The following is a 20,963-nucleotide window of genomic DNA, read 5'->3' as shown; positions in this document are numbered from 1 at the left end:
TTCAAGTAAACCAGATGTTTATTAGCATGTATATTGAAGTGGAGGATTTCTTCCAGTACAGAAGCAATGAAGTCACAGATACGTAATGGAATCATTGCAAATTTAAGCAGAACAGGTCCAGTGGTTCCAGGAGTCATTTTATTTCTTCCATTCATTCTTCTCATAATCCCACTTGGAAGAAATGCCTTCAACGGGATTAATTCTCATATCCAGCATTCTCTTGGTCTGCTTGGCCACCCAGTCTTCAGAAAGGGTGTGAGGGACAGGCGTAAAAACTGCAATTCAAAAATCAGTTGGCGTTTTGAGATACAACGGAGTTAGTAACTTTTGTGCCTAGGGAATGGAATATGCTCTTCCCCATTCTCAGAGCAACTGCCCTATTGCTAGTATATGTTCAAATACCCACCCAGCATAGGTCACCTGAGAACTATTTTGAAATGCTTTTGCCTTGTTTCCTGTAGATTCTGAGCCTCCTGTTACAGCTACTTTACCAAAGGTATCAGGGACAAAAGCCAGCCTTCTCCTGCTAGCCTGCACTGTCACCAGGTGATCATATGATGGCTTGGAGTCCTAATGACTCACTGCTGCACAAAGCTAGTTTGACTGCACATGATGGGTGGAAGACCTGCTTTCTCATCTAGCCTGGAGATTTTGAGCATGAGAGGAACCAGAGAGCAGTCTGACACAGCAAGAAGGCTTAGGGAGAATCTGCTGTTCTTCATTTCTTTGCAAATAGAACCAAAATGTGCAGGAAGGGATGAAGTCAGACTCTGCACAGAATTGCCTGAAATTTGCAGAGTAGTAGAGCAGTGGGATGGCTGCAAGATAGTTTCCTCAACTACATTTTTCTGCAATTGTAGTCCCCAACTGCTTAAGTCATTTATCTGCAACTGTAAAGCTCAAAAAGCCTCAGGATTTTGTGAATCATCACTTGGTGACCAACAGTAGTAGTTATCAGTACAGTGCAAGACTAGAGTCATCACTATAATGCAAGACTAGAGTTTTGGCAGTTTCCAAGTTTTCTTATTTTATTTTTTGTCTGAAGTGCACAGAAGCTTTGGGATGGGAAGGATTTAAAAGTACTAAGGTGGTTCTTCCAGGCCATTTACTTACCATACTTCTTCTCCCATATGAGGGCCAAGCCACAAAAGCCAAGGAAGAAGGCGGTGGCACCAAAAACGGTCTTCCACTCCTTTGTTCCCTTGTTCATTTCAGCAAAACTCTGATTGAATTTGATACGATACACTGAAAAGAAAGTTTCAAAATGTTCTCTTTATTCTCTAGGGTGCAAACATTGTAGACATTCAGATAGGCCTCCCCTTTGCAGGGATGAGAGATTTGTAAGGCCAGTTCTAAAGCACAAGGATGTTATAACAACTTTGCAATCAAGCTACATCTTTCATGCAAAAAGACAGGCATTTCACATAGGTTAGTCCATGCTGTTGAACTGCACTGCCGGCTCTGTGGATGGAGAAACCAATGCACTAGCAAGAAAGATCTTTTGCTGGAAGTCTTGCAATAAGTCTGACAGATTCACCCACCAGATTTGTTTGAATAGGAATGGTTTTACAGCTATGCGAGTCACGGTATCTGGGTATTATCCGTGCTTCTAAGAAAGCTATTTCTGTTCCGTTATGAATCAAGCCTCATAGCTTTTTTAAAAAGTTACTGGAGGCAGCGAGGGCAGATCAAATGTTTCTTGTATTTAAGAGATCCTTCAAAGAGACAGCACATCATGGCTTACAGGCCAACTACATGCATCTAGAGTCATTTTAATAAAGACACTACCACCGTCTGTGACAATCCTGTACTGTAAAGCCCTCACTTAATACCTGGACCAACAGACTTTCATCTCTCCCATCACTTTAACCAAAATTGGGCAATGTTTATGCTAGTTTCATACTTTATTATAGTTCTGTGCAATTAATATGATCAGCCATTGTTCAAAGTGGCAAGGTACAAGACCTTCTTGAACTTCTGGCAGTTGGCCCGCCACAGAACACAGCACCATGTAATGTCAGAAGAGCTGGGTTAGATAAGGAGGAGTCAGGAGGCGCAAAGTGTTAAGCCAAGTTTGAAACCTAGGTTCACTTTCCAGTTTCACTCTCCTTCAGCCAGCAACTTTATCTACAGCAGTGGTCTCCAAAGTGGGGTGCGTGCACCCCAGGGGGTATGCAAGACGAAGATATTAGAACTTCTATTTCTATAAATATACATATATTGGGAGTGCGTGCTCAAATTTTTTACTGATAGGGGTACAAGATCAAAAAAGTTTGGAGACCACTGATCTACAGGATGTAAGGGGCTTTGTCTGAACCATCCAACTGCAGGACTTAGACACACATGGTGGCTGCAAAATAGAAGTAAAGTAGAAAGAGGGAAAGACAGGAGATCTAAAGATCTACCACACAAAATATTTCCAAGGAAGGCAGGAGTAAACTAGTCATCCTTGCTGCTCATAAGTGCAGGATATGGCCTACACACCAGTCCGACTTAAGAGAGAGACCTCTGAAAAGAGGACTCTTAAGAAGAGCTATTGGCTGAAACAGCTAGGTACTCAGAAGCAAAGACAAGGATCATGCAAAGCCACTTTGAAACAGCCTCAAGTTGCTAAGTCAGCACTTCTAACTGCTCTAAAACCTCTACCACAGAGCCCTCAAAAGATGTCCAGGTGTTTAGTGCTGCAGCCAACTGCTGATCCTGCACTCTCTTATCTGCTTCAGTCGATTAATGCCCCCCATCCCCCCCCCGGCACCACCAAGTATCTCTGCACTGCCTCAAGAGTTTCAACCCGCAAAAATCCATTTACAGGATTAGCCTTAGACCCCCTTACTGCATTTTGTCCTTTCCCAGGAGCATTTCCATCAACAGTGATTGCATAAAAGATCAGATTGGCAGCAAGAGGGTCGATTGGCTTTCAAAAATGAAATACTTACGTGCAACTTTCTCATCAATGGACAGGGCGTTCCATGATGCCTTTTCCTTTTCCTTCAGGGCCTTCTGCTCAACAGAGAGATTCTTCACATATTGTGCATCAGGCAGGGGAATGTTACGAACATCCACGTAAACTGGGAAGCTGGCGTCCTCCGTGCCCACAACTACTGCTATAAACAAGGGTGGGAGGAAAGAAAGGAAAACTTAGAATTTTTATTTGACATACTAGAGCCAAAAAAATTGAAGTCCTATCAGCAACAAAGATTCCCCACAAACAAAGCAGATGTCAAGGAGTCTTAAAAGGGAAGTGTGCTTCTAGACAAGTCATTTCCCCCCCACTGCTGTTGTAGAACAAATATAATCTCCTTGGTTTATTGTTATCTTCATCCAGATTACCTTATGTATATCTATCATACAGCAAGGAAGAAAAGAAGGATTTTAAAACTTTTTAAAATACAAAGTTGGGGGGGGGGGCGGTCCTATCTTCAGGTATCACACCTCCCGCTAAGTACTATTCTCCTTGACATTTCAAATAGTGGATCTTCCTTTAAGTATTTAGGAAGTAACCAAATTATGTTTTCCTTTACAATTTCTTCTAATCCCCTCTCTCTAGACTGATTCCACAATCCCTGAAGTGCTAATGCTGTTCTCTGACACCACCTACTGGTGATGGCACAGATTAATAACATGCTTTCAATCACTCAGGCACTTGTTTCACCATTCTTCGTTTCTGCTTCTATTGTCTTGCTTCCACCCCCTTCACGTAGTTTTTGCTAGATACCCGTCTAATATTCCATAGTCTTCAAACACAGAAAAGTCATAGATTTCATAGACATTAGGGCTGGAAGGGACCTCGGGAGATCATCGAGTCCAGCCCCCTGCCCAAAGGGCAGGAAGTCAGCTGGGGTCATAGGATCCCAGCAAGATAAGCATCCAATTTACTCTTGAAGGTGTTCAGTGTAGGTGCTTGAACCACCTCCACTGGCAGACTGTTCCAGACCTTGGGGGCTCGGACAGGAAAGAAATTCTTCCTTATGTCCAGCCTGAAACGGTCTTGCAGGAGTTTGTGACCGTTCGACCTCGTCATCCCTTGGGGCGCTCTGGTGAACAGACGTTCCCCCAGATCCTGGTGGTCACCCCTCATAAACTTATAGGTGGCCATCAGATCACCCCTGAGCCTGCGCTTTTCCAGGCTAAAGAGTCCCGTGGCTCTCAGCCTGTCGTCGTAAGATCTGTTTTCCTGACCTCTGATCATGCGCGTGGGTCTCCTCTGGACTCTCTCAAGCTTCTCCACATCCTTTTTGAATTGTGGAGCCCAAAACTGGACGCAGGACTCCAGCTGCGGCCTCACCAAGGCCGAGTACAAGGGGAGAATGACGTCCCGGGATTTGCTCGAGAAGCATCTATGGATGCACGCAAGCATTTTGGTCGCTTTACTAGCCGCAGCATTGCATTGCAGGCTCATGTTCATCTTGTGGTCAATGATGACCCCCAAGTCTTTTTCTTCTGTAGTGCTAACCAACGTAGCACTGCCAAGCCTATAAGCATGCTGCAGGTTTTTCCTCCCAAGGTGGAGAACCTTGCATTTATCGGTGTTAAACACCATGAGGTTCTCGTCTGCCCATTTGCTGAGCTTGTCCAGGTCAGCCTGGATCACCCGCCTATCTTCTGGCGTGGATGCTTTGCCCCAAAGTTTGGTGTCATCGGCGAACTTGGCCAGTCCACTCCTGACTCCAACGTCCACATCGTTAATGAAGATGTTGAACAGTATGGGTCCCAGGACAGAGCCTTGAGGGACCCCACTGGTCACAGGGCACCATGATGAGTGACTGCCATCAATCACAACCCTCTGGGTCCGACCACGAAGCCAATTTCCCAGCCAGTGGATCGTGGTGGAGCCAAAGCCACAACTGGCCAGTTTGGCCAAGAGGTGATCATGGGATACCAGATCAAAAGCTTTTCTGAAGTCAAGATATATGACATCAATCTCTTCTCCCTTGTCCAGGTGATAGGTCACCTGGTCATAGAAGGAAATGAGATTGGTCAAACAAGACCTACCCGCAACAAACCCGTGCTGGCTATGCCTTAGGATGTTAGCCTGGGCCAGTCCCTCAAGGATGGCCTCCTTAATAAACTTTTCTAAGATCTTCCCCAGGATAGAAGTCAGGCTAATGGGCCTGTAGTTAGCCGGATCCACTCTCCTCCCTTTCTTGAAGATCGGCACCACATTGGCCTTCTTCCAGTCTTCGGGCACTACACCAGAGCGCCAGGAGTTTAAAGATCCGTGCCAGGGGCTGGGCTATGACGCTCGCCAGCTCCTTGAGTACCCTGGGGTGCAGATTGTCAGGGCTGGCTGACTTGAAGGTATCCAGCTTCTCAAGGTGTTCCTTCATGAGGTCAGCATTGATGGAGGGTAGGGGATCCCCCTCACCCAGATTTCCCTGTCCCATAGCAGGCATGGGCATCCCGTGTGACTGATGAAAGACTGACGCAAAGTACCTATTTAATAGGTTGGCTTTTTTCTGGGCGTGAGTTGTCAGTTGCCCCATCTGGTTTAGCAGGGGTCCAACGTTGCCCTTGCTTTTCCTCCAGCTCCCCACATATCTGAAAAAGGACTTTTTGTTGTCCTAGATGCCTGAAGCTAGTTGGAGTTCAGTTGCAGCCTTGACTTTCCTGGTTTGGTCCCTGCAGGAATGTTCAGCCTATGTTAGGATGTTATTTCCTCAGCTAGCCACACACAAGAAGAGGCCTGATCCTTGACTGAGAGTACACTGCTAAAACAACTGCACTGAATGCAGCACATTTGGCCCTACTGAAGTTGCTATTAAAAGGAGATAAAAGGTGCAAGCTCAGAATAATTATAATTTAAGTGTGCACTTAAGACTTAAGGAAGCTTTATGTTGCTTTGCTCATGAGAAACATGAAGAGGCAGACCACCTCTTTATTGAACAATGTAGTAGTCATTAAAAATGGATATTCTTTCTAAGCAAAGTCTTGTTACAGCATGTCAGATGGCTTTCTACTCCTCCTTACTTCTACCAATGATTAACCTGGATTTGATAGGAGCTTGCATTTTTCAAAATTTAAAGATCAGGATAAGGGGACATAGAAATAACTGAAGGTTCTCTCTTTTCCTATTTCTGTGCAACAGGAAAAGCAAACATACCTTGTCCATGTCCTCTCATGCAGATGGAAGTAGAAATGGCTCGCTTGCCAACTAAACTAAATGCCCTAGAAGCCAACATCCTATGGGACAGAAAAAAAAAAAAAGCAGATAGTTACTAGTCAAAGATAGCAGATTCATATATATAATTGGAGGAAATCTACACCCTATGCATTAGAACAGCATTCCCAACCTTTTTGGACTCAAGGCCCCCCTTGCTCCTAACCTCCACCGCCACCCAGCCCCTCACTCCCAAACTGCTGCCCCCCACACCCAGGCTCCAGCTGCTCAGGACGTGGGTATGCATTTGCCACCCCAAAACATTTCTGCACCCACAAAAAGAGTGTGTCAAGAAAGCGTAAAGAAAACACTGCAACAAATCAATCCAGTTTAAAAAATCCTGGAGTCCCTATTCAGGCTTTTCCACTGGCCCCTGTGCAGCGTCTAGTCCAAGGCACTGTCAAGGACAGCGGGTCTCCAGCTTTTCAGTTGATTAACCCCAAGCCCAGTCAAAAGTTCTCACAAGCACCTTATATTTATAGTAAATGTAGGAAGAAGGTAGCAGTATCTGAAAAGGTAACATCAGGCCTAAAAACACTACGTGCACGCTTCAAGGGCTGGCAGGGAATACTTGACTTTGCAAGGGGACTGCACTGGGGACCAGAAAGCAAGCATCTCTTTGTGACACCACAGCAACACCTCCCCTCCCTCCTGACGTGCCAGAGACAAGTTGCTGGAAGGACCGAGGAGGCCTCAATTCCATACCTGAACCCACTATATCCCTGCAGAGATTTTACAGATAGAGCTGGTCACCGAATGCAAAACCACCCCAGCTCTGCTCCATACCAGCCTCCCTGCCCTGCCCTACCAGGCCCAGCCCTTTAAACACAGCACTCGGGTCCCCGCCCCTGGCTGCACAGAAGCAGGAAGCTGCAGGGGGAGGGGAAGGGGAAGGGGACAGGCACAGAGCCCGCAGCACATGGGGCCCCATTCCCCCTGGAGGCCCAGAGGGGCTCTGTGCCCCACCCCCCATCACCATGCAATGCACTCCCTTAGCAACAGTCCCCTCCCCCCCAACACCATAACACATCCCCATAGCAACTGTCCCTTAGCAGCAGCAGCCCCCTACCCCCCCATCACCCTGCAACACATCCCCATAGCAATAGCTTTTTAGCAAGGTGACCCCTGGAAACAGCCCCCTGCTGCCCCCCCCCCCCAATCACCATGCAACACGGTCCCTGGGCAACAACCCCTTAGCAACATACCCTTAGGAACCCCTGAGCAACAGCCCCCTCCCCACCCCCACCATGAAACGTGTTTCCTTAGCAACAGCCCTCTCCCCACCATGAAATGTGTTCCTTCAGCAACCACCCCCTAACAACAGCCCCCCTCCCCCGACACCATGCAACGTGTTCCCTTTAGCAACAGCCCCAGCCCTGGCCCCGCGCAGCCGCCGCTACCAACGACCTGGCCCGTCCTCTAGGCCTGCTGTCTGGGACGGAAGAGACAGAGGCGCGGCGGAAACGCAAAGCACGCCGGGATACAGGCGAATCCGCACACTGTGGCAGCAGAACGGGGCCTTTTTGTCCCTCTGCGCCTCCAGTGGCCAGCCGCCGGCAGCCCTTTACGGCCGGCAGGAAGGGGTGGGGCTCTTTTTGTCCCTCACCGCGCGCCGTCCCCCGGTGCTGCTTGACGGCCGTTTCGCGACGGCGGCGCTGAGGGAGCCGGGCCCGGCGGGGCCCGCGCGGGGCACGATGAAGCTGACGACGCAGGCCTACTGCAAGATGGTGCTGCACGGCGCCAAGTACCCGCACTGTGCTGTCAACGGGCTGCTCGTGGCCGAGAAGCCGCCGCCGCCTGCGCGCAAAGACCCGGCGCTCCCCACGCTCTTCGTGGACTGCGTCCCGCTCTTCCACGGCACCCTGGCCCTCGCGCCCATGCTCGAGGTGGCGCTCAGCCTGGTACGGGGGGGAGGAGATAAGGCGCTATAACGGGGGGGTCCCAGACTTATTTAAAAAAATAACATTCCTTCCCCCCAAAAAACAAACCCTTTTAAGTATCTTTACTCTGAATTAGCTAACTGTGCGATATATACTGGCACGTTACCAGATCATATCCGAGTCACTGCATTTTCATCTGCTCCCTTCATGTAAACAGGGGGCGATTTCACTGCTCTGAAATAGGTATGTATCCTGCTTTAGATGGATAGTTAAAAAAAAAGTTGCCTCAAAAGTTCGAATTTCTTAGTTTGTATCTTTTCGGCGTGTGCTTGGTATGTTTGCAACATCTTTAAATCAAGATCACTTTGGAGGATAGGATCTAGCGTACAGACCTAAGCAAGACGAGGTGTAGGAGTTACTGGATATAACGGTTATGGTCTCTGTTGTGTAGAGGAGGTCAGATGAGATTGTTGTAACAGTCTGTTTGGGCCTTCAGGCCCCACAATTAAAATAGATTCAAACAGACACGCACCCATGCAGACCATTTTGGCAGGAGTTTCTCATCGCATAAGCATCCTCTGTTTTAAACGAACTGAAATTGCGACTTTCCAAATCGTATGGTATGTCGATGCAGGCCTTCCACGTCAAACTGACTTGTGCCTAAATATGCCAGACTATGGTTTCATGACTGATATGCCCAGGGTTTTCATCGTATGAAATGTGTACTTCTGGGAATTATACCAGTCATCAAAAATGATAAATCCTCTGTGCTTTCTTTATAAGTAATACCTCTGGCAGCACTCAAGAAACAAAAGGAAGCGGCTCAGCTGTCACATCTGGATGCCCAGATACATGCATACAGCTTTTGCCCAAGTTTTGCAAACAAAGCCAGAAGGATGGATCCTTGCACCTGTGAAAAGCCCCTGCAGGCTCCGTTGGGAGTCTGTGGAGGTGTACAGGTCTGTACTCTTGGAGCAGGTTGCACGCAGATTGAGGTGTTAGCTGCTTAATTTGAGGCAGTCAAGTTTGAGAAGTGTGGTCCTAGTGAAAAACGGCGATCTCTTTGTTTTTTAAAATGCTTGCAGATACTGTAAGACAAGTTGCAAAGATGCTTGTGCAAGAGGCAAGACTTTTTGCCGGATGGATGACTTCTTTTATTGGATCTGCAGTATAGATGAGAGGGACGTAGAGAAGCTTTTGGGTATGAAAAGGCCTTCCTCAGGTGAGAGGGGCCATTTTTTTGTTTTTCTAGTGTTAACAGTAAATTATTCAGGTTGGGGGGGCCTTGGTTTCTTGGCCCCAATCCTGCAACACGGAGTATGCAGATAAGCTTATGAAGCCATCGGTTAACATTAGTGGGTGCTGTGAAAGCAAGATGTAGATTGCCAAGCCTTTCTAAGCCTCGGCTCCAGAAACACAGTAACCACGTTCAAAACTCTAACTCCAATGCTACGAGCACACAATGTGTTAGGAGACTGCTGTACCAAGCAATTTTGCCGTGTATTTTAGTACTTGGAACGTTGGCTGAAATGAGGATGCAGAAGAATGGGTCAGTAATTGTATTATGGGGGGAAATTGCCCGTGTCATGGAAGGTATTTTAAAGATCCATGTTGATCCTCCGTACAGCTTATTGCAGGATTGGGTCTTACTCCATGGATCCAGTTTCTTACACAGCTGAAAAACAGAAGTATGAAATTGTGAGAGAGCTAATAAAACTTTATGGTCCTCACAGTACTGACTTCTCAAAGCTTTTTATTTGTTCCAAAGTAATTGATTTTAAAAGGGAAAAAAGGTGGGGGGAAATCCTGATGTGATTTGATTTGATTTTTTTTCTCTCTTCACAGTTAATCAGTTTCTGCCAGTCCTAATTATAAAGCTCATCTACATGGGTTGCAAATTATAATACTTGGCAATGTTGAGACATCAAGAAGAGCACAAATCTTTTTTCTGTTTGTGCAAAGGCTGAGGATGGCTGTAAATATTTATATAACGGCTCATAGAGCTCATCTTCATTGTTTTGGCTTTTAAAATAGAGGCTGTCTTGTCAGTTTACATACAGTGTAGTAATACAGATACAAAATGCCCCATGTTAGCCAGCTTAAACGAACAAGTCAGTGCAATGCATGCAATTAAGCTATTATCCCAAGCCAGAAACACTTAGATAGTAAAAGGGTCTTGAAGCATTGGCCAGCTTTAGAGGACTGAGTTTTTCTAGGAACTGTTACTGTAAACTTTTGCTCATGTCGGTTGTTCTGAAAGTGAACTGGGCCATTTGTGAGTGGTGGTTTTCATCTCAAACTGATTTGATTTTTATATGAGCATTAGATGAAATTAGTAATCTCCAGACATCATTCTATCTATACTTGTTAGTCAAGGGAGGGGGGAACCTTTCAGTGCAGGACTTGGCCATATGATCATTTTTTAAACACTAAAAATTAGTGTTTGAAAGAGCCCTCCCCCAAAATCCTGTTTTTCAGATGGCAGATGAAGCAACCTCTTCAATCATCTTCAAATAAGCATGGGAGAAGGAATGCATTATGCTGGCCAGTGGCCCTTTCCGAAACTGCAGCTGTGAAAAAGCATGTTATAACTTTTTTTCTTCCAACAAAGATAAAAATTCCTTGAAAACCAGTGGGGGCGGGTATTGACAGTTATCACTTCTCAGTTCAGATCTTTACCATTCTATTTATATCTTTAAAAAAAAAAAGCCATAAAGAGTATTGGAAGTGTCCTGCAAGGTACTCGAGCATCTTGAGAATCCAGTGAATGCTTGTGGCCTGTCAAGATTGGGCTCAAAGAGGTATCAGTTTTTGGATGGTGCTTTGGCTATAGTGTGTTTCTGAGGGAAGCCAGCAATCATTTCTGTCATTAAATACAGTAGTTCTGAAAATGACTGAGGGAAATAAGTATACATTTTGTTTGTCAGAGTGAAATCTTATCATCTGAGAAAAAGATGAGTCACGGTAAGTTTTGGGAGTGTACCTGATTTTGAGTCCCTTGGTTAACTGGAGTGGTTTTACAACCATGTTCTTTTTTTTATAAGAGGTTTTTTATTTTTTATTTTATTTTTTCTTTAAAAGAAAGTGAAGAAAAAACCTCTCTCCCTGCTGATGTATAGATGCTGTCTGTTCAAAAGAACAGTTGTGAAACTGCCTGTCTGCTCATCTCAACTCACAAGTCTTATGAAATCTTCCCTGAATGGCATTATTATGGATGGGGCTGTAGCAGTGGCTGGGAGCCTTAGGGCCTGGCTTTTAGTTCCTCTAATTTACGCTCTCTGCTGATCTTCTCTCTGGCCTCTGCTGGCTATTGACTTTTTTTCCCTTTGTAAGCACTTGACATTTCTGCTCGACAAGCGCTACATAAGTGCTAGGTCTTATCTTGTCTTATGTTGACCCACTCCAATTGGGATTAGACAGTAATGCGATAAAATATCAGGGTCTTGTTGACGCTAAGGCCTAGCGTTGGTACTGTTATAGCAACCTGATGTTTCTTAAAAGCAGCCATTGTAAACATGGCCAAACTGCTGTTAAATACTAAAAGTTAGTTCCTTTTCACTGAAAACAAGTCTACTGTAAAAGGAATTGGTTTCAAGAGCAGCCAACCCCAACCTTATTTTAAAACTTTTTTGACAGGCTCTTTGATAAAATAAATGTGTCTGGGCTATTGGCTTTTGTGCCAAGGTTTCAGCCCACTAGCAATTAAAGCTGCAGTCATAAACCTTTGAAAGGGGGTTTAAACCTGAAACAGTGGTTGGCCCTTGATTGTGTAGCAATGCTAAAGGGTGATATTTTATTAAAATGCCAATCTGTGTCAGATTGCAGATGAAGGATTATTCATGTGGCTTCCTTGTGCTTAGAGAGTTTAATACTGTCATTATTTTGCTAGAAGTGAGATTGATTTGATTTACAGGATGCCAAAATTTGGTATCAAGTATATTTTGGAATCCATTTTAATCAGTGTATTTTGAGTTTTTAAATTGCATAGCAGTACTGGTGGGGGACAAACTAGCTGGTCTCTCTCTTTCTCAAATACCCAGGTTATCCTGGGCTGATACTCTTTATTTGTGAGCAAGAAAAATGGTCACTATATAGTTTCAAAGCAACAATGAGATTATGGACCAGATGCAGAGCCAATATAACTCATTGTCTTTCACTGATTCTTTCCTGTTTTACAAAACGTTTTAATGTGTTCCTTTATGTTTAAAGAACAGTATAAGCTGTTGTAGACTTCTTGATATTTGCATAGGGTAAAGTCTTTTTCACCCATCATAACATTCCCTTTTGGCCTTAACATCATCTACCTTGACCTCCTGCACAACAGGGACCAGAGAATCTAACCCAGTAATCCTTTCATCAAGCCTATATCTTGTGGTTGAGCAAGAATATATTTTTAGAAAAACATTCCATCTTGATTCATAGACTTCAAGTGATAGAAAATCCACCCACATGCCTTTAAGTTGTTCCAATGGTAGATTATCTTTACTGATCAACTCTTAAGGAAAAAAGAATCCCGTTCTAATACGAGCAGAGCACCTCTACTCAGAAGGGTGGGTTGAAAGAATGATGCAAGGGATACAATTTTTCTTTGCCATATCTTTCATTTTCATATGAGGGGTCAGTTGCTTTTTTTAGAAAAATAAACAGCATATACATGGTAACACTATCTGACTTTGTTTTTTTTTCCCCAGCAAGTTGAGTGGAATCTATACAAGTGGCTTTTGAAACGGTGCCATTGCCCCTCATCCGCATCCTGTACATTGCCCAACCTTCCATCGCTAACTACTTGCTAAAAAAAAAAAAAAAAAAAAAAAAGCCAGAAATAGTAATAGGAAAAACTTAAAAATATGTTTCAGTTGGTATACTCAAGCTCTTCCCATCAAATCCTGTTGCTTAAAGCACAGCTGAATGCTTATAATTCAAATGTCTACTTTCTCTTGTTTGGCTCATATTTTCCAACTCTTTCCCTCTAACTTATTTTTGTTCCTTGACGTGGTTAAGAATATTAGTACTGGGTTAACTTCCGCAGCCGCTAGCTGACACATTACAACACTTCAGTTGCCAGTTTATTCTCAGGAAAGATATATAATTTACGTGTTTTGTCATGTTTTCCTGAGCTCAATTGTTTTAATTACTTTTTCAGATTGATTCTTGGTGCAAAGAGAATAGTTACGTGATAGCTGGATATTACCAAGCTAACGAACGTGTGAAAGATGCCAGGTGTGTTGGTACAATATCTCCTTCTGTTTACTCTTTTGTGCTGCACTTTGTACTCTGCCAACAAAAATCATTGCACATAAAAAATCTGTGAATGTTGATTAACTTTGACAACTATCATGTGGTTGCACCTCATTTCCTGCATACTGCTGGATATCTGTGAAAGGTCCTTTGTGCAGTTTGAGGAAACCCCTATCTTTCCAGAATTACTACTCTCTGATGGTTATTATTGAATTGCCAGGTATTTGAAAGCTTGCCAACCAATTTAATTGGCAGATATTGGGGAAATAACTGGAATTCACAAGCGGATTCACTTGCCTACCAAATACCTTGTGAACTCTTAATTCACAAATCTCTGAATCCTTTGGGAACTATATCTGAAGTGATTTAATCCTTAATTGCTTCTGAGTTTCATTGAAGCTCTTAGTTACGTAGTTGTGGAGCTGCCTTGTAATGGAATAGCACATACATAGAGTGGGAACCAGACTCCTTTCTCTTCACATGCCTGATGAATGGTCCTTATTGGCAAGGGGGAAAACTTTCAGAAGCCCATAAATCATTCAGGAGTATAAGTTCCTTTGGAGGTCGGCATGATTTAGGTGGTTATGAAAATTAGAGTTGGGCTCCTCTACATCAAGTCTTCAGTCAGCCTGAAATTTCTACCCTAGTTGTACTCACTCAGACAGTTTTGTCACATGTCAGTCCTACTTGAAGAGCAAATTGTGCCCTAAATATTTTACAACTAAAGATCATGCTTTAGTTGTAAAAGCAGACCACGGAAGTTTGTATCCATATAACTATGTACTAAGGTACAGTCACATTGCTGGAAACCCCCTACTGCAGGCAAAAGCTTGTGCCAGAAGGAGTTTGAATCATATATTTAACAGGGAAAATCCTATCTTATACCAGGGCATTGCATCTAATACCTGGTTTTGTGCTGATATAGCTATCCTGATACAAAACTGGAAAACAGGATAATTTTATCTGTAGCCTTTTTTGCAAGATTTTCAAAGCACAGGAGTGACAGAATAGGTTTACCGTTTGCTGTGTGTCACTGAAGTAGTTCAGTGCAGTTGTTTAGACTTTCTGGCTCAAAATAATATCTGGGGTGAAAAATCTTTAAAATTACACTCTCAAATGCATGTGCAACTGCCAGCCTGATCCACAAACAAGTGTATGCTAAACTTTCCCTCTGAATTCAGCTCATTATATAATCAAAAAGAGAACCTTCCTCTGATACAACATTGTAAGCTTTCAGGCATACAACCAGGTATTTTTCTAGGTATAGATTAAGACTGTCCAGTATTAAGATTAATATTAAAGTATTTATCTGTTCTATTTAAATGGTAACATTCTGTTTGAAGCATTATAAAATAGTCAAGCCGCCTTGGCCCAAAATATCTTTCAGCCTCAAGACTTAGTGACAACTGAAAACACTCATGATCTTTGGGCAGATCACAAGGATTTTGAATGGGCTTACCGTTTGATAGCTAATGTTTTAAATTCATGCAGCTTCTATTTGGACTCTATTAAGTCTATAGCAGAAAGGTGAGGGAGATTTGAATACCAAAATACTTTGATTCATTAGTACTACTTGTTCTTGAGCTCTGTGTCTTGTTGGACTTGAGCCTATGGAACTGTTCCCATTAACTTACACAGTGCCAGAAGAGTGGCAGGGTATAAGATGAGTTGCATAAGAGACTTTCATCAGACTTGTTCCCCTGTGAGCACACGCACTGACTAGCACAGTGGAGGCTTTGATCTCCTTTGCAGCTTTTATGTGCTACCATTGTTCTAACAGTGTTAGCAATAAGCCCTTTTTTTCGCAAGTGGGTAACTTCTTGTAAAGATTCAAAAACTATAATGAAGATTGAATGTGGTGAATATTACCATATTTCATCCATCCGAGCAATCTGCGTGCATATATTACTGTGCAGCACTTCCAGGTGGTCTGAAGAGCTGATTTTTCTCAGGTGATGATGCACCTGCCAGTTTCCAAGTTACGGTGTGTTGTTACTGTGATAGCACAATCTGGGCTGCTGTCAGACTTCCAGATGCATTTTGGGCTAGCAACACTGAAGTACACACATTTGTCTGCACACTGCACAGCTTTATCTTTGTGGATCAGCTCAGCTGTGATCTAATGTTCTGCGCCAGCCCTGACAGAGTAACAAGTATGGTAAGATAGAACTAAATTGCAAAGTGACATGGGGAGAATAGAGCAGCCAGCACCATAGGGAATGAGAGAGTTTTGGAACTTTGCAATATAAAGCTCTCCATGTAGGTAGCGCAAAACTACAAGATTGAATTCCCCTGCTTTATCCCATTAAAGCGAACCTGTCTTCTGCTTTCTGTTCTCAAACAAACCTGTACTGTGTGACTCAGCCCTGGTGTTGCAAAGGAAGTATGGATAGGACTGCTGTGAGCGGCTGGAATCTGGTGCACAAGAGCATCTGAAAGAGAAGTTTCCCTCCTATTTAAAGTTTAAGGGTCATTGCTGCTTTCTTAAATCTGCTGACAACTTCTGTGAGCTTATGAGAAGTACATAATTTCCAAGAGGATCATTAAGCATGTTAGATTTATTAGAAAAATATTGTGCATCTATTCACTTACATTTCTGAATTCAGTAATTAAAATGACACTCTCATCATACAGTGACTATTAGTTTTGAAACTTTGGTTGCCATTTCAAAGAAATAACCTTCCACTAATGGTTTAGGTGTATGGATCTGAGTAGGGAGTGTGATTTTACAGATTGGGTAACCAGCTCAATTAATTAATTAATTAATCAAGTAAATAAATAAATAAATAAAAAGGTTACTTTCCAGACTCCTGTGAAGAGAGCAAAACCTAGCTGTTGCTCCTGATCTTGTGAGAGGGGTCTGATGGCTGCAATGTACTGCATCATGTCTTCAATAAATATTTGCTGCAAAAAAAATAATAAAAATTTTGCGTGAGCATACTTAAGATAGTGATCATAACCTGAAGTTAGATTTTTTTTTTTCATGGTCTGATGTAAATCAAGCGTAGCCCCCAGTTAATACTTTGTTCCTGTTTGCTGGTACTTTTTTCCTCAAGTGTGTTCTCAGTATTATTTCATATTGTTTCAGCTGAAATGCTACAGTACAAGGAATACGATTAACTTGACCTTCTTCTGTAGTCCAAACCAGGTTGCTGAGAAGGTAGCTTCCAGGATTGCAGAGGGCTTTAATGACACGGCACTCATAATGGTATGTAATTCCATTTATCAGGTTTTTTTCAGATTATCAATGCAGAAATGAGCATTTAAGTCCAAGCTTGGATCTGTTAGTAATGATTAATTTGCTGAGTTGTTCTGAATGCCCTGGGGAATCCCTTGCAGGGCTTTCCAAAAGCCCCTTTTGTCTGGCAGATCTGCTGATCCATCTGAAGAAAGATTGCTTCTACCCATCGTGGGTTCTAGAAAAAAATTGCTGTATTGTGGGCCTCTGGCACGTGAATTAAAGAGGAGTTTCCTGAAAAACTCATTTCCTCCTTCCAAACCCTTTTCTCATTTAAAGTCTCAGCTTGCATGTAGCAGAAGCCCAGCTCCACTTTTGCTGCATCAACAAGGATTGTTGATGCTTTAGACAGAAATAGCTTTAAACCACTGAAAAGTGGATACCTCAAAGCCTGCAACAAAGTGCAGCAGTAATTAGGTTAGCAGAAGGCATCAGTGTGTTCAGAACCACAGTCCTCCTTCATATGACCTCTTTATTTGGGATGGTGCAGGGAAAGAACATTATTTGTTTCTGTTGTATCTTAGGTGGACAACACAAAGGTTACAATGGAGTGCATAGTGCCTGCTATTCATGTCTTTGAGCATCATGAAAACAAATGGAGATGCAAAGACCCACGTTTGTGAGTAAGCCCTAAAATATGATGAAGAGATGGTGTCCCATTACAAATACGTAATCAGAAAGAGTAAATTTTTTTTACAGCACTTGCAGAACAAAAGAGTTGTTTGTAATTGGCCATGCTTTGAAAGCCTCGTTTTTTCATAACATTAATGGCTTATAAAAACCCTTTCTCAAAGCCAGTCTTCTGCTTCCTCAGCTACAGCCACTTTGCAGAAATGTTATGGCTTATTTGCAAATGGAAACAGATTATGGAGGCTATTTTCTCTGTGATTACTGTTAATTCTTAGTTATTTTACATTCTAGGGATTATTGTGAAGACTGGCCTGAAGCCCAGAGGATCTCTGCATCTCTCTTGGACAGCAGGTCCTATGAAACCCTTGTGGATTTTGATAATCACCTGGATGACATCCGGAATGACTGGACAAACCCAGAGATCAACAAAGCTGTCCTACACCTGTGCTAGGAAGCCTCCCACTGACTAATTTATTGGCATTTCCACTGTATGCTGAAGATATAAAAATGATATTTTTGAATGTAAATAAGATAATATTTAGTACCTTAAGTGGAAACCCAGCAGATTAAAAGTGGCACGTCACTTGGTCAAGAGTGATAGGGCCTGTAAGCAGTCAACTCTTTTTAATGAGGATCCTTAGAAATACAAATCATCAGTTAGCCATTCTTGTGGATTCCGTCCCAAATGTAGTTGAATGTTGCTATAACCTTCCGAATCCAAACATCTTCTGCTTGTCCAAATTGTTCATATTAAAAAGTTTTGACTAACCTTTTGTAATCTTTAGAGAGAGTAATTTTTAAAGATTTATGGAATATCTTTCAAAAACGAATTTCATCCCGAGATGAGATGTTTTTAAACTCTTACGTCACAAATATGTAAACAGAATCCAGTGGCAACTGGTCTTCTGACCTGGTTCTTAACTGGTATTATATTGATGCAGTCCAATAACGCAAACTGCTAAAGATTATGCCCTGTGCACATACTGCGTTTGTTTTGCAGCAGTTTAGCATGTCACAGCTACAGAATAACATACTGAAAGCAATATTCCCAAATGCTGCAATGATTCCCAACACCAGTGGGAATACAACCACGGTAGCTGCCTGAAAAACCGTTACGACGAAGGTAAAAACTAATCTTAACCTTGTGGTTTATATTTAAAAAAAAAAAAAGGACTTGAAGCTTGTTAATGGTTTTAAATGAGTAGAATAGCTCTGACAAAAGTGAGGAAAATAAGGAAGAGGAGAGTGGAATACTGTTTCAATTATATGCAGTCTTTCTATCTGGTTTTTAAATGGATATATTTAATTTTGAGCTGATCTATTCACTGTCCATTCAAATATATTTATCTGTTAAGAGCAACTGATCTATCTCTAGAAGGTAGATCTGTGGAGCCAAGATACACTCCAGTTTCATCTTACATTCATCTTTCTAATTTAATATCTTTGTTTCTAGCACAACTTGATCAGTTGATGGGGACACTTTATAACTTCATTTTCTTTGACCTTATTTTTATATGTATTCTTTTCTATTGGGTACACCAAAGCCATTGTACCTTATTTACTGTCTTTCCTTGGACATTATTACAGGACTTGGAACAACGCAACCTAGCAAACCTAATGAACTTGAAAGGATTGATTTTTATATTGCTCAACACTTTTTTAACAGTAACAGCCATTCCAAATGGCAGGAAAATGCTTTAGTTGACCAACTGCTGTTGTAGCTTTTCCCCCCGCTACTTGAAAATAAACTTGATGTGGGGAACGCCACTTGGACATTGTGGACTCTTTGATGGGGTAGGAGAGAAGGGGAGCAAGATAAATGGCCTCGGTTTAGGGTGGTTAGGGAACAAACTCATTTTTAATCTCAAAACATCCAGTCTTAATTAGCAAGATGATTTGATCCTAGTAGAACTATCTTGGGTTACACAAATAAATGTTGCTTAGTCCATGAAGGGCATGGACGAGCAAAAAGGGCACAGCAAGTAAGGGGGCATCCAGGTTCTTGACCATGTGTGAACTGTTGTGCAGGGACTGTCTGCCTCCTCTTTTCCAACAGTCAGTGAAAGCTCAGTCATGGTAGCTTAACCGAGTGAGGGAGAGGTAAGTTAGTGCAGTCTAATTGTTCTTTTACTGCAGGAGAAAAGCAAGACACAAACAGGAAGTACAGAGCAGCTGATTCATGGTGAGTTCTCGCCCCATTTAAACTTCCTGTCATTGCTTCTGTTGGCCTATCTACAAAACAAAAACAAAAGATTCACAGTACTCCATCTCCTACACTTGTTGCTTTCCTCCAGTTTTGGCACAGGATTCCAAACAAAAAGCCAGCTCTGAGAAGTGACACTTTCAGAATTCCTGCCCTGCACTAAAAAGTGTGTGCAGTTGAGGGGGTGGTTACAGAAATGACAGGTACTCTTATTTCAAAGAGAAAACAAAGCAACTTGTAGAAGCGAGTGGCCTCCCAGGAAGTGAGAATGTGACCTGCATAGTTTTCATTGAATAAGTGAAACTGAAATCCAGTTTGCAGCTTGTAAGAGATGCATTTTAGTCTCTGGTATGCTACAGATCCACTGCAATTTTAACTCTGCTAGGTACTATAACATTCCAGGATAAACAGTAGGAATCGCACACATTGAATAACGAAAACCTTTGCTTTATTTCAACACACATCTTGTAAAGTCTAAACCTGTTGTTTCCCAGGACAGATTATCTTAAGATGCAACATTATTAAACAGCACTGAAACGCAAGCTGATATTTCTTCTAAACTAAAGGAAATGTATTTCCCATTCTTCCCAACTAGGATGTCATATAATCAAGTTTTTGACTATATATACATTTACATGCTCTAATTTGTTCTGGCATGAATTCATCTCTTCCCCTCTTAAGCCTTCCCAAAATGCTAAATCTTTGGTACAGATCAATTTTTGCAGTTGTAAAATAAAATTAGCACAAAGCAAAATATGTATCATTGGGAACTGTAATCTGATAGACATGATGAACGCTATTAGTAACTGAGCAGCAGCAGTGTATTGTTAAAAACTAAGAGGCTTTGCTGGAAGGGAGGGGAAAGAAGTATCATATAATGCTTTTCCCTCCTCTCACTCGTTCTTTTGTTTGCTGGTAGGTTTTTAACAAGGTCCGATGGGCATAGTGCCCACCAAGAAAGGCAGAGGCTGGCTTTAAACAAAAATGGACCAGTGTTGCAATGCTCACTTCCCATCTCGCCTGCCTCATTTGCATTGAAGGGTGGACAAAAGGCAGCAGTTTTATGAAGGCAAAGCCTGAACCTGCTTTGATTTACGTTGGCTTGTGAAGTAAAGTGAGAAGGCAGTTGGTCTCCATGACAGCTGTGCACTTTTCTTGGCATTGTGATTTTTTTATTTATTTTTTGCTGTGTATTTAGTAATCTGACCTGTGAAAGCAGCTGGGTAGTTCTTGGCACGTGGAGCCACTGGATTTTTTTTTTTTTTAAAGGAATTCAAGCTAACATGCCCTTTCAGCCTTCTGGGGAAAATGAGATCTGGTGGTCAGGAGGAGCCTGGGGGCTGAATCTCTCATTAACTGCATCTTGGTAATTGTCTTTATTCTGTTTTCTTCTCTTCTGTCTCATAGCCAAGATTTTCCCAACTAAGAAATCTACCTTCAGAGCATAGCCACATAACTTTCTTCATCAGCCCAGTGGGTTACTAAGGAGTGCCATTCAGGCTTTTCTCTTCCTTTCCTCGCCATCACACAAGGTCTAAAATAGTCACCTCTTTAGTTTCCCTGCCCTTACCAGTCCAACATCCTGAGATTAGGCGATACCTGTGTTGCTGTTAGCAA

The 20,963-nt window shown here is 42.6% G+C and overlaps 2 protein-coding genes across 3 annotated transcripts; one reads left to right on the top strand and one right to left on the bottom strand.

Annotated features, from left to right (window-relative positions):
- COX4I1 (cytochrome c oxidase subunit 4I1) lies at positions 1–7,682 on the bottom strand. 2 transcript variants are annotated; one of them, XM_090062717.1, is made up of 5 exons: positions 7,565–7,682; positions 6,101–6,180; positions 2,937–3,101; positions 1,114–1,245; positions 1–275 (listed from the first exon to the last, which is right to left on the bottom strand). In XM_090062717.1, the coding sequence occupies exons 2-5, from the start codon at positions 6,177–6,179 to the stop codon at positions 139–141; spliced, it is 513 nt and encodes a 170-aa protein (XP_089918843.1). In that variant the 5' UTR covers position 6,180; positions 7,565–7,682; the 3' UTR covers positions 1–138. The 2 variants fall into 2 exon arrangements, with proteins under 2 accessions (XP_089918843.1, XP_089918842.1); XM_090062716.1 differs by having other exon boundaries at positions 2,937–3,104; positions 7,565–7,678.
- Positions 7,683–7,758: 76 nt separating this feature from the next.
- EMC8 (ER membrane protein complex subunit 8) lies at positions 7,759–18,910 on the top strand. Its single transcript, XM_090062715.1, has 5 exons — positions 7,759–8,058; positions 13,181–13,257; positions 16,414–16,483; positions 17,038–17,132; positions 17,435–18,910. The coding sequence occupies exons 1-5, from the start codon at positions 7,852–7,854 to the stop codon at positions 17,592–17,594; spliced, it is 609 nt and encodes a 202-aa protein (XP_089918841.1). The 5' UTR covers positions 7,759–7,851; the 3' UTR covers positions 17,595–18,910.
- Positions 18,911–20,963: the final 2,053 nt, after the last annotated feature.

The sequence above is a fragment of the Crocodylus siamensis genome, chromosome 9 (assembly GCF_052110815.1).
Source record: "Crocodylus siamensis isolate JL-2025a chromosome 9, ASM5211081v1, whole genome shotgun sequence".
NCBI lineage: Eukaryota > Metazoa > Chordata > Crocodylia > Crocodylidae > Crocodylus > Crocodylus siamensis.
Note: the sequence above shows the minus strand (reverse complement) of the source record. Positions and strands in the feature narration are given on the sequence as shown.